Source organism: Schistosoma haematobium, chromosome 7, assembly GCF_000699445.3.
Source record: "Schistosoma haematobium chromosome 7, whole genome shotgun sequence".
Lineage (NCBI taxonomy): Eukaryota > Metazoa > Platyhelminthes > Trematoda > Strigeidida > Schistosomatidae > Schistosoma > Schistosoma haematobium.
This window is the reverse complement of record NC_067202.1, coordinates 4,598,775-4,613,213: the sequence shown is the minus strand read 5'-3', so window position 1 is coordinate 4,613,213 and position 14,439 is coordinate 4,598,775. Positions and strand designations below refer to the sequence as shown.

Sequence of the window (14,439 nt, the reverse complement as noted above, 5' to 3'; positions counted from 1 at the left end):
TTTCCACTTTTTTATTTCTTATCCTGTCAGTTTCCTGGATTTACGTAATAGTTTAAAAAATAACGATTCAGACAGATGCCCCACATATGACAGTCCAATTTTGTTCATGACTGAATATCTGATTAAATACATCTAACTAATCAACTGAAGTCATTTGAAGCTAGACCACCATGGAAAACTTGCAAGCACTGGATGGCCGTTTCGTCCCATTGTGAAACTCCTCAGCGGTGCGCATCCACGATCCCCCCTCGCGAGATTCGAACTAAAGACCTATCAGTCTCACGCGCGAACACTTAACCACTAATCCTTTCAAAACAATTACAACTGACAAACTTCTCTGTTTTATATAATATCATACAATTTCATAATGAATTCTAATACATAGAAATAATCAAGCTTCGTTAATATTGATCAAGAATGTAATTGAATAGATAGAAAATAGTTAAAACACGTCTATATATATACTACTACTTTAATATCAACAATATCATTAATCTTCAGTTGACTTTTTCTTGAAAATTTTTTTGGTAAAAAAATATAAACCTAAATAATTTAGTGTAAAAATAAATACCATTTAACCGTTCACTCTATTCAATTCATTTAATCCGAGTATATATATATATATATATATATATATATATATATATATATATATATATGTATATATATATATATATATAATTAAAATGGCATTTTTAGAAGAAAAAAAGAAGGAGACTTTTCTTTTCTAAGAAACAAATATAAAACCAAGTCAACGATTGATTAAACTAAAACTAATATAAATAAATAAATAAATAAATTTGATTTGGCATTGGTTGAAATACATTTTATTTTTGTTTGTTATTTTTTGCTTATGAGTGTTGTTTTTTTGGTTGTTTTTTTCTAACCCTTCGCCCCTCCACACACACACACACACTTTATCTACAGTCTACATTTAAACTCACACATCCTGTCTGTTATCAATAGTATTTCCTTGCTTAACAAAAAAAAATAAAAAAGAAAAAGAAAAATTTTGTTTTAATATCTTTTCAAATGTTTTTTTTGTATTGTTTCAGTGAATAAAATTGATTATTTTTTTGTTTTTTTTTGTTTTGTTTCCTTTTTATGGATTTTATTGTAATGAATAAATATCAATGTCTTTTGTTGGAGGAGCAAGGGGGGACTGAACGTTGAATTAATCGTTAAAATAGTTGATATTAGTTTATTTATGAGAATATAGTTAGTTAATAGACACTATAAGTGGGAATGAGTATCAGTTATTACATTATACATCATTATTACATCATACAATATCATCACAAAGAAATAGAAAAGTGATAAAGGTGAAAAAAAAGAAGAAAGTGGAATCAATATTGAATGTAATGAAAAGTTGAACATTTACATTGAATGATCATTAAGTTGAAATCACTTTCATTTTGTTCAGAATATTACGTGTTCACCAGTTTAAGTGATTATGTTTTAATATTATAAATTCAGAGTCTATTCCTTTTTAATTAATCCAAACTATGAAGCTAGATGAGCCAAGTTTGAATACTATTAGCAGAGTTATTTCTCACAAAATTGTAGATATACCTTGCTAGTGAGTGCCAAATAGATGAAAACCTAGACTCAAGGCTTACTGCCAACTACTTCTAATCATTCAATGTAAAAGCTAAACCTATTACATATTCACAATTGATTGATCACTGAGTGGTGATCAATATCATGTGTTTCAAGTCCTTCTTAGTGCAGATCGAATACTATTGACCAAGTTGCAATGTGGCCACTAGTCTAGGTGACTTCACATTGCGTGCACTATGTTGAGATAAGATGGTGGTTCGAGACATTACCACTGGGTTATCCGGGCCGTGATAGACCTCCTGTAGCTAAACATATTAGATATTGTTTAGAAGAATAAAATAGGAAACTACAGTGTAACATATGGAACGATACTAAACTCATGGTCTAAAGGAATATGAAAAATAAATGTAACTACACTGTGTCACCTACGCTTTTAACCATACATTGCAAATATTTTATCAATCCAAACCTGAAAGTCTATACCGTACTCTCAACTTAAACATTACTGACTTAATCTTTCTGTCATAAAATAAAAGGGATACAGAGATACTTATGATCAAGTTATTGAAACTAACACATATTTTCTACTTTCATACGCCACGTTCCTTTATAGTCAAATAATACGTGTACTCACGTTTTATGTACCTATAGCAAAATGATCGATGAGATCACATAGCCCTACCGATTAATGAAATTATCGTAAATACGAAAAAATGAATTTCTCTAATCTTTATCACAAATAATGACTGGTAAAACCATTACTTATTAATGAATCTAGAGGAATACCTTAATGTGATAGAAATTTGGTTATAAAAAACTTTGATAACAGTATGAATTGTAGTGGCTTTGCTTCGTTAATCGATCAACTCGATAACTGCTATAATATAAATCTCAACGGTGTTAAAAATCAGAAGGCAATGGAAAACGGCAACTACAGTTGATTAGCGGATAGTGCAGATCACAAAGCCATAAGCACATCGAACGAAACTGAAGCGGAGAGGCGAATAAGTATATACGAGCAATTACATCGGCAAATTTATAATTAAATTACATAAGGGTACAGCAAGGTAAAGCAAGGATTAATAATAGGATTTGAGTACATATATACATGGGGAAGAGGATAAATCATCGAGTGATATTTAAGCAGTAAACATTTTAGCTAGAGTCTGTCATATGATCTAGTGATCATAACGGTACAAAGAAATATGCAATTTTTTACTGTCCAAATAACATTGTCTGATAAGTAAGTTAATAAAAAGTGTTAACCAAAATTAACCATAATCGAAATTGGTTGTAGGACAGTTGTTATAGTCTATCAAACAAGGTCAAATACTTATGTTTAGAATGGTTTGTATTTTCCGTTGTTAAAATTAAGGACCACAACTGATCAATCTTCACTGACTTATGAACATTCTGAAGGAACTAACTTATTACTATCATCTGGTCGCATAAAATTCATGCCCATTACACAAGCTAGTGACTGTGTGGATTTAACAGCTTGGTGAATATCTCGTTAGCGTTTGCGGCAAAATATATTCGGTTTGAGTATCCATGTGGATATCAACACTGAAATACAGGCGTATCCAACTGATAAGTCCCTAAATATTAGGAAAAGCCATGTTCTGTATTCCACTGCTAGCCACTAATCCAACTACAATAATTCAATAATTATTCTAAAATTATTTTAATCATAATAAGCAAATTTTGGGGGGTTGATCCTGTTAAAAGATAAATAACCAATCAGAATAGTCACAAAGTTTTTGATCTAGTAAAAACCAAACTATTCCTTTGAAACAGTCATTCAATCAGCGCATGACTAAAACATTAATGTACACTGGTTAAAATTAAAACACTTTTTATGAGTATAGTAAAAGATAGAAAATGATAAGATACAAATCAAATGAGTTGAAATGGTATGAATAAAATCATTGGTAGTAGAGAAGTATGATTCAATGTGAAAAAAACAGTGAAATTCGAGAGCCCCAAAAACTATCTGTAAAATAATCACTAAAATTCAATATGTTTAAGGAGATATTGAATTAATCCATTAAAACATGCAATAAATTAATCTTAATAATGCATTTTCGAATAGACAACTATTTCTAGGAGGTTCGGAAAAAACATTTAGACTTTAGTTACATTAAGTAATAAAAATATCAGTGAGCGGATTTGTGGAGATTGTAGCATTTTTAAAAATTGAATGCATGAGTTGAGTTAAACAAGTTGAATTCGAAAAACTGAAGGTCCTGGATTCAAGTCCCGCATACGGGATCGTGGATACGCTCTGCTGAGGAATCTCACACGCTCAACGCTTTCACGTTTTTAATAGTGGTCCAGTTTAGATCGACTCGTGAATTTAGCTGTTGATAAAAATACCTTAAGAATTCTAGAACTTAAACTCAAGGATTTATAAAACTCTACTGAAACTTTAATTCCTAGTTTCATTTACATTCCAAACAACTTGTACGTTATTGACAGACAATTTATTTTTTCAAATTTAAAATTATGTTAATAATGGTTGAGCAGTATCGTGGATTGGCTGAAGTTAAATAATAACAACGTTGGATCCAGGCTCAGTGGTCTAGAGGTTAAATGTTCGCTCTAGAGACTGAAGGTCCTAGGTTTGAGTCCCGCGTGTGGGATCGTAAATAGACACTGTTGAGCATTCCCATACTAGGATGAAACAGTCATCCAATGCTTCCAGGTCTTCAGTGGTGGTTTAAGATTGATGAGCTTATGATTTCAGTGAAACTCAACAATCGTCACAATCCTATACTGGGTTAATAATGATTCAAAATAATTAAACATACTAGCATTTGTATGTAGCTGAAGAGTTTAGGCAATGAAATGCAACATAAATTCATCTAATATTCTTGAAATGATTGTTGTTCTCACTCTGTTTACACTCCTCAAGACAACCGATTGCAGAAAATTTCTTAAGCATGGTTTTCTCTCCACTTATTCCCTCATTAGACTTTAGATAAATGACCTAAGCTTTCAGACTTTTTAGAGAGTTGTATAATTCAGAAGTACCTCAGTATTTTGAAGGATCATAAGTAATCGCTATTAGTTTGTAGTTTTTGTCAACAATACAAGTAATCAGTAGTAATCAATAGACACTGAGATGAGAATTTTCCATTATATTGTAATACTAACTAAAAGATGAGAGACATTCTTAATTTTTTTTTAATATTTGCAATATTTGTAGGTGACACTTGTCAAGAATTAATCTCACTTGATAACTCATTGAAAACCAGAAAGAACTGTATAACTAACTTATTCTATTAGCCCAAGATGATAAAAACCAATCAATACCTACTGCTTAAAAGTTACCTAGTATTGTCCCTGTATACCTATATTAAAAAATCGAAAAATCCATATCAAATGGTTCAATTAATTAGACGCGCATTCTTCAAAGTCAGCAATGTATAACAGACCCATTAGAGTTTGTGAACCATGGACAGTGTTTACACTCAATAACGATGAAATAAATTACAAAATCAGTTTTGTCATTCAGTATTTTGACGTAATCCTTAAATTGATATACAAAAGTTAAAAATATAAACATAGATTAAGTAAAGATTCATTTATGAGTCTAAAAGAATAAAATTTTACATAGAATAATTTAGTAAAAAGTTGATTAAGATGTGGAAATTGACTGACCGCCTAATTTATGTACGTAGCTACACCAACCATTTCCAGTTTTCTCCACACAGCAAAAAGACATACCATTTAACCTCCCATAACTTACATAAATAAAACGAGACACTAGTGAAATAGACAAATGCCTATTATACTAACTGTCAGCTCACTCACACCGATTTTATAACTATAAAACGTAGTGAATAGAACAAGCATTTTGCCGTTGTTTTATCGTCATAAAGCCCACCATCATCTGTCTACGGGTATGGAATAAATGTAGTCCTAGAGTGAGCAAATAAAGACGTAACAGTAGTCCATGAAGTGTTTTATATCCATATAACATATACTGAGGCCACGAATAGGCTGAATTTAAATAAACGCCAGATCTATAAAATACCGGACAGCTGTTTCATGAAAAACTGTGATCAGTGGAGTTCATCAGTGTTGAGTGTGGGGAAGCTACCCACCGTAGCTAGTGAAATATGACTGCGTAATATTTTGAATTACTTGAAGTTAAACATGATCACTCATGGATGCCAGCTCAGTGATCAAACGATTATGCGCTTATCAGGTCCTGGACTCGAGCATCTGTGGTAGGGTCATGAATGCACACTACTGGGGAACCGGATACTATGACGAGACAGTTGTTCAGTTCCTCCTCGATTGCCCAACTTATTTCAGGTTGTGATTTCACCAACCGTCAACGAACTCCACAAACTCACTATATTGGTGTTTGACTCATGTAGATTAGATAGTTGACGCTTAGGAATTTTGGTAAAGTGACATTTTCAAACAGTGCAGTGAACACTTTTATATTTTTCGCATTAACTTACTTTTAATGAGGTTCTTTACTGATACTGCCTTTGCATTCTAATCCTACTTAATTACTTATCTACTATTGTGTCACATAACATGTTATTCTCTGACTACCTATTTGAAAAATGATTCGAGTTAATCATTTAGCTGCAAACACGTTAAGTCCTCCCTCAAATATTCATTCCTTTAAGTTACTACATTTCACTTTAACACAATGATGAGAAATCAGAGTCAAGAAGGGAAGAAGTCAAAATAATAATAGTGCCAACAATAATTGAAAACGAAACGTTGGAAACATAGTTTAAAAAAGCAGATGAAATCAGGGGTTAAAACTCAAAGTTTAGAAGATGAAGAATATATATTTGACATTGTGATAAATTCTAAGTCACGTCTCTAATAGACTGCGACCATATTTTGTAATTATTTTCTAGTTCTCGGACATAAGTCAGTATCTTCCCAGTGGCCTCACAGACTGATGTCTTTGCTCATTAAAGCTTCCCGCTCAATCTTAGTTTTCGTGTTTTAGAAACATGTACAACAGTAACAAAGTTGGATGACAACACAATAAAACTGATGCTTAGACATTTTCAACAGACAGTTTATTTTCTTTGCAGTTTTTACGAGAAACATTTTTCAGGTTTCCGTTTACAGCGTTCAGATTCATCACTTTCATTAGCCACTTAAGAATGTTTTTTCACTCTCAAGTAAATTCTCATCACAATGTCATTCAACACTATTACTTACATAATACATAAATCAGTTAATATTGTCTAAGAATACAAAGCCTAGAGGAAAATACTAATGAATAGATAGATTGCTGCTATTTGACTAGACAGTTCGTTTATGATATATGAAATTAGTAGCCGTTAAACAAAAGTGCACTTTCACAACAGCTGTGTTCATTATTTATTAAATAAACGTGTACATTAATAAAAAAGAAAGAAAATGTATATTATCTCATACTTTCCACAATCAGTACTCTCTAAAAGTGGGAATTTATCTGTTTTTATCTGTTGATATGTGATATTTATATTTGTACAATAAATAACAACTGTTCATTTATAGTTTTGTTCCAGTTTAGTTTTTGGATATTTCAGATAATGAATTGTATTGCATAGTAATAATGATAATCATATAATTATTTATGCACACGGAACAATGTACACCAGTTTGTTTTTAAAAAAAGAAAAACACATCTTTATTACAAGCCTATCCAAGTAGTCGTTGTATTTAAACACAAAAAAAGAGACTAAATCAGCTGGGGTATTAAAACCATCTGTTATGTTCAAAAAATGATGATATTGCGATTAGGATGATGAATTTAATAGTATAGACTAAGTTGTGTCTTTATACTGACTGTATTAATAAAAAGTAAAAGTTAACCCACTAAACATTCGTCTGACACCCCGAGAATGTGATAAAATGAGAGTTCTGCTCTATTTAACTCAACCATTTATTTTGAAGGCAAGCCATGGGAAGCGTAATATCACATCAAATATAATTATTATTTGATGACTATTTTTATACTCGTAGTTTGAAAAAGTCATTGATAGCATCTCCCGAAAAAAGAGACAACAAAATAAACCCATATCCAGTAGTTTAAATAACCAGTTACTTATGAGTCCTTTGAAAGCAAGAGTGAGAGACGTGTCCGTCCGACTATGATTGACTTCGAGTTGTTATTTACATTCTCAAATTACCAGTTCATGATGCTTTTAAAAAGTTCATTTGAAGGTTTGAACCTTCTTACAGAATTCAGGACTAATCGTCAATAATTTCATGAATTATTGAAACAATTTGATTAAAACATCCCTGATCTTTTTGATACAGTTGGCTATATACAAAGCCTATCCATACAGTTTAGTTCTTGTTTCTTGTATTTAAGAGCTAAGATGGTGGTTGGATGTAGTCAACAGGAAGCCCTCGACCTAGGTTTCGTGCTATTTGGCACTCGTCAGCAAGTGGTACCTGTAATCTTAAGGGAACTGATGCTCCCTAACGGATTCGATCCCGTGTCACCCAGACCCACGGTCAGAGAAGTTACCACTAAGCCATCCGGACCGCGACTGACCTCCTGTAGAACTGAGATGGATTTACGACTGAACGATCGCTGGGTGGTGACCAATGTCATGTATGTCAGGTCCTTCTTAGTGCAGATCTAATCCTATCGACTAAGTTGCAATGTGGCCACCAGTTTAGGTGACTCGACATTGTACTTAAGAGCACTTCATGGCACATCTTGTCGTTCTTAATAACATTTATTAGCTTTTTTGTGGAATGATTCTCATAATCAAAAAACGTTTCAGACAGCTTGCAAAACATCAGCACGACAAACATAGTATTCTACTGATGTCTCATGAACCTGTATAAAACTTTTGGACAAATCTACTACGATTATTTATAAGGCGACTCAATATCGTTGTAAATTGACACAGATATCTTAGAAATATTACTAACATCCTCTGGGATCACTGGGTAAGTAATAGTGAGGTTAGACGTAGGGTATTAGGGAATGACGGTTAATCAGTTGACGATGTTGTGAATCTTCATCGACTTAGATGGTTGGGCCACGTTTTACACATGTCTGACCGCCGATTACCACGACGCGCAATTCTGATTAGTTTTGGGGATGGTTAGAAGAAAGTTAAGGGCGGCCAAGCCAAAAACGTGACACCATTCCTTGGAGTCACTAACTTCTATTCTTAACCACGTTGATAGATGCCGACTACTTAGGGTCTGCGCGACCATCACAACCAGTGATTGGAGACTCTGGTTGACATGCCACAGAATGGACCACAATGGTATAGGTGTATACAGTCTTTGTTTTTACCTAAACCATTGGATTAAAACTAAATTATACCCTTCCTTCTACGAACTAAATTGTTCTTTCTGTATTATATCTTTGTATGCAATCTCTGTTTTATATGTTACTACGATTGAAGTAACTACTTCTATGAATTTAGTGTTCATCTTATTGGGCTAATAATGTGTATCAATTTGGAGTGATGCCTATATGTGCCTGGTTGTACGTTGTGACTGACTGAAATTTGCTCCGTTATTAGACTACATTTTTGACTAAATATTAAACGGAATAATCCCTCAGTTCATTTAGTTGAGTGATAAATCATGTAGTAAAGCTCTGTCTTTGACATTACTTTCACGTAAAATGCAGACAAGCAAAAGTTCTTGGTCACAATCAAGTTACCTTGAATGTGGAAAACACCTTATTTTTTAAATAACGTTTGGATTGTTTTCATTACTAACAATAAAACCGATACATAGATTAATGTAAGCCTACAAGTACCAAAATCTTGTAAATAATATCAGTCACGGAACATTTTTATTCGGGCCGGTTGGAAATGGAATAACTTGTTAGAACGAAAAAAATATTTTATTTTATGACCGACTTTGATTAAAAACACTTATTTTGCATGGAAACGAATCGCGAAATATTATAAGTAAATTAGAAGTATTCAAATGTATTGGCATATTCATAAACACTTAGTGTTATCTAAGTACTCAAATTGCAAAACAATCATTATAGTATTTACTTTGCGGTTAAACGACATTATTAGCACGAATTCATGCAAAGTATATGCAAGAATAAAAATAAAAAGCTCTCTGATCATATTTTATGATAGGACTTGTTTACTAAATTGATGTATTAAGCAATAAGATTCATTAGATAGTCTTTAAGATACGTTTTACACACAGTAAAGGACAGTAACTTTTTAAAGAATATGGTCAGACATGAACAGATACGATGATCTTTCAGCCATACTTTTATTTGGAGAAGTAAGATAGGATGCTACTTTTTGTACTAATCGTAGTCACTTTAGTAATTACAGACTTATCAGAACTTTCTGTAAACTTTGAAGTCGAACGTACTGTAAGGTCAAGAGAGGTAATTTTAGCTTATAGTATGTTCGGTCTAACAAAACTTACTAAAACTTTACTTAAAGACCGATAGTGATACGGATTTGCTAAACAACAGTCCCATGCTGAATACTTTGGTTCAAATATCCATAGTCAGTAATAGGACACATTTTTAGGAATAGGGTTTATAGCTTTAAAAAAATCGTAAGATCTCTTAAAATGTGTGATCTTTCGTCAGAACAAATAAAACTTTGATGACTTAACAATGGTTTTTTCACACTACAGATTACATTAACTGTTTCCACCGTATTATTACGTGATCTAAGAATTAAGCTTACTGATTACAATGAGCAAACGTTCTACCGACGGATAGATATCTAATTTGGCAGCACAAAGACTTAAGAAAATAAACCCATACACTGATCAAAATACTGATTCTTTGAAAGGATTTACAGACAAGGTTTCGACGTAGCTTAACATTAGAAAATTAATAACTGATTTTAAATTAAAAAAGAATCCATTAAGATCAAACCTTTACCCCGGGCGAAAAGGTAATACTATTAAAAAACCAATCCAAACTTTAACTTTTACTCAAAATAATCTAGAGATATTCGTGATGACTTATTACGCCAAATAAATGACAAATTTCGCACGTACGGCGAGAAAAAAGAAAATTGGCATAGTACTAAATCGAGAGAAAACTTACATGAAGCAAAGAGGAAGTGGATTTCTGGAACCTTAAAAGAGCCATTTCAGCTAGCTCTCGAATCAGAATGCTTCCGTTTCCACATGGGACAACAACTTTAACATCATCAAAGCACACAGTTACTTTCATTATTACCGATAACTCGAACTCTTAAAATTTGTTGGTCACATTTATCAAGAATAATGTACACCTTCGTGATTTTAAGGTTTGAACTTCCGAAGGAATAAACTTTACATATGTCTTTATGCAAGAAATGGACAATTCATATTGAAATTGTGTATCTGTCTTCAATAAAGAAGCATCTGGTCTATTTATTTCATTAGAGAAAAACAAAGTTAAATAATAATTGTGTTTACTTCCAGTGTTTTATGTACTAAAAGTCAGTGATAATTGTATTTGTCCCTCGAATAATCTAGCAAATGAAAACACATCTAAAGGCAACGGTAATAAGTAACGGCCTAACGAGTTCAACGATGAAAATTGCTATTGATCCATTTAAAGTATCTAACGCAAAGCCAGGGACTTAAAGCATTTATCAATAAAGACCATCTGGTTTTTAGATTGAATTTCAAATATAAAGATGATGTGGCTTCAAAGTATCATGAAAATGTTATGACTGGAATAAGTCCCACATGCCATCAGCAACAGAATACTGTGGAAGAGAACAAATCATCTTCCAGCAGAAAACTTAATTAGGAGTAGATGCTGGGCGTGGATGGGATATGCATCGAGGAAAACATCAAACCGCTTCACGAGACAAACCCTAATTTGGAATCCTGAAGGGAAACTGAAAGGAAAAACAATAAACACTGCGTCGGGAATTGGAAGACGTGGAAAGAATGAATAACAACTGGAAACAACGGGGAAGGATTGTCCGCTACAGCACTCGATGGAGAACAATGGTGAATGGCCAACTCTGCTCCACGATGAGTAGCAGGAGTAAGTAAGTAAGAGATAAGTGACGTCACATTAAGATAGTAAGTGTGCTTATATTGATGATGTCACAGGTATTCAGTGTTTGACAACACTTCTACCAGTAACACCTCCTAATATATTTCGTTCCCACCAAGAGAAATCAAAAGACAGAGTCGGGGAGACCGGAAGAGTATATTTGGCGATGACCAATATATCGGAATTCTCTGATCTAATCTGGCTAGCGATTGCGGTTGATGTTGAGTACGGCGTTACCACACGTGATCTGGTGCGGATGCCTGACCGAGCGCCTTCAGCTAGGTGAGTCCACCAAAACATATGGTCAGCATCCAATGTCGAAAACTTAGTGCTATTTATTTTGGGGATTTATTTACCGCTACAGATCACTCCCCCCCTAGTGGGGCAGTGACGACCCTAAGACGTGGCAAGCCAGAAGTTTAAACCCAACGAGTTTGTCGTTGGTAAACACTCTTCTGATAGCTTACTAAATTTAGCAGCGTCTGGTCGTCTTTCCTTACTATATGGGACGGAGGTACAACATAGTAAAAAAAGAAAATGTACAATGAAAATTTCGGATCCTCATAAACGTCACCGTTCTTTTCCAGCCGTCCTGGAAAAGAAAAAAGAAAATGTAAGTGCATGTCGAAATACACTCGTATGTGCGTAAAAACACAATGTCGGCGGAAAAAAATGGAAAATAAACTCATGAACACGTAATAGCATTAAAAAAATTGTTTTTTTGTTTTTTTAAATAGAAATAAAAATATATAAGCATATTAAAATTGTTTTTTTTTTTAAAATAATATAAAATGTCGAGAAGTGCCTTACGTGCAATAGTCGTTTAAATGTTCTGGAAATCTCACCCTTCTTCCAGAACGCGTCGTTTTAAGTTTATTTTCGGATACTGTCGAAGTATCATCGTGTATGTTGGTTGTCGGATGAGGTATTGTAAGTGTCGGAGTCGTGTCGTTCGATTGTACCGAAGGAAAATCCACGTAGATAGGATTTCCTTCTAAATACGCTGCTTTTAAGCGATCGATGCTGATGTTATCGTTGGTTCCGTTCTTATCGACTATATAGTACTTAGATTCACGTTGAAGAACTTTGAAGGGTCCTTCGTATGCTGATTCGAATGGTCGTCGATGCGAGTCTCGACGAACGAAAACGTGTGTACTATATCGTAAGTCAGGTTGAACGAAAACATCAGTTGATTGAGGTCGAGTGAAAGCAGGTTTAACTGAACGCATTGCGTTTGTAAGCCTGTTCGTGTAGGAGGTTAGATCCATGTTCATTGAAGAGGATGAAGGATCCACGAATTCTCCTGGAAGTCGAAGTGTCGTTCCATAAACGAGTTGAGACGCAGTGTATCCAATGTCAGCTTTCACTGCATTGCGGATACCTAGTAAGACTAGTGGAAGAGCGTCGGTCCACTGTGAAACGTTTGCTGCTGATAGCGAAGCTTTCAGTTGTCGGTGAAAACGTTCTACCAACCCGTTTGCTTGTGGATGGTAGGCGGTCGTTCGGAAGCGAGTGATTCCTAAAAGTGTGGTCAGACGACGGAAAAGATCAGATTCAAACTGACGTCCGCGGTCTGTAGTGATGGTTGAAGGGCAACCGAAGTTTGCTACCCATCGTTCGACGAAGGTGCGGGCCCCTGTTTCAGCAGTGATGTCCTTGATAGGTACTGCTTCTGGCCATCGAGTGAAACGGTCAACGCAGGTTAAGAGATAAGAGTATCCATTTGAATCTGGTAAAGGTCCTACCAAATCCAAATGAACATGGTCGAAACGAGCATCGGGAGTTTTAAACGAGCCTAAGGGACATTTATTGTGTCTGATAACCTTAGATTTTTGGCAGCTTACACAGGAGCGTGCCCACTCCCTCACGTCTTTATTCATTCCAGGCCAGCAAAACCTTTCTGCTATAAGCTTGATGGTTGCACGAACACCTGGATGAGAAAGTTTGTGCAATGTGTTGAAGACATTGCGTCGATAATGTTTCGGCACGATTGGGCGATCCCTACCTGTAGATGTGTCACAAAGTAAGGTTTCTCTACCTGTTCCCATCTGTTTGATGCGTAGTTTAAGTGTTGTGGACGATAACTCGTGCTGAAGATCACTGTCTTCTTTTTGAAGCTCGGCGAGTTTAAGAAGGTCGATTCCTTGGAAACTGTTCAAGGAAGTTATACGAGATACAGCGTCTGCAACTACATTGTTTGCTCCAGAGATGTGTTGAATATCTGAAGTAAACTGCGAAATGTAGTCCAGTTGTCGAGACTCACGGGGAGAGTACTTGTCAGAAGGAGAGCTTAACGAGAAAGTGAGCGGTTTATGGTCCGTGAAAAGAGTGAATTCACGGTCTTTGATATAGTGTTGGAAATGCCGTACAGCACAATACATAGCTAGGAGTTCCCTATCGAATGTGCTGTACCTCGATTCGGTGTCTAGCAACCTTCTAGAGAAAAATGCTAAGGGTTGCCAGGAGTTGTTAACCCATTGTTGTAAGACTCCTCCGATTGCTGAGTCGGATGCGTCTACTGCGATGCTAATGGGTGCTCGGGTGTCCTGATGTGCGAGCATTGTTGCTTTAGCAATCAGTTCCTTAACTGTGGAGAATGCTTTTCGTGCGGTGTCGTCCAAATTGATGGATTTCGCATTTCCACGAAGTTGGTCGGTCAGAGGTTTCATAAGTAATGCGCATTTGGGTATGAAACGTCTATAGAAACTTACGAGGCCGTTGAACGTGCGTAATTGCTTGACGGTGGTCGGTTCTGGGTAATCCAGAATGGCCGCCACTTTGGTCCTAAGAGGTCGAATGCCTTGAGCATCGATAGTGTGTCCCAGAAAGTCTAACGAGTCGGTTCCGAATTGGCATTTCTGAACGTTTACAGTAATGCCATGTTTTTG

The 14,439-nt window shown here is 34.9% G+C and overlaps 1 protein-coding gene across 1 annotated transcript in view; it reads right to left on the bottom strand.

The window, feature by feature from the left end:
• The window catches only part of MS3_00009466 (uncharacterized protein), a 140,888-nt gene extending 129,822 nt beyond the window's left edge, over positions 1-11,066 (bottom strand). Inside the window, exon 1 of the mRNA XM_035729665.2 lies at positions 10,601-11,066. Coding sequence (XP_035586374.2) covers positions 10,601-10,729 — 129 coding nt within the window. The 5' untranslated portion in view covers positions 10,730-11,066. The remainder of the gene's footprint in view (positions 1-10,600) is intronic.
• Between the last annotated feature and the right edge of the window lie 3,373 nt (positions 11,067-14,439).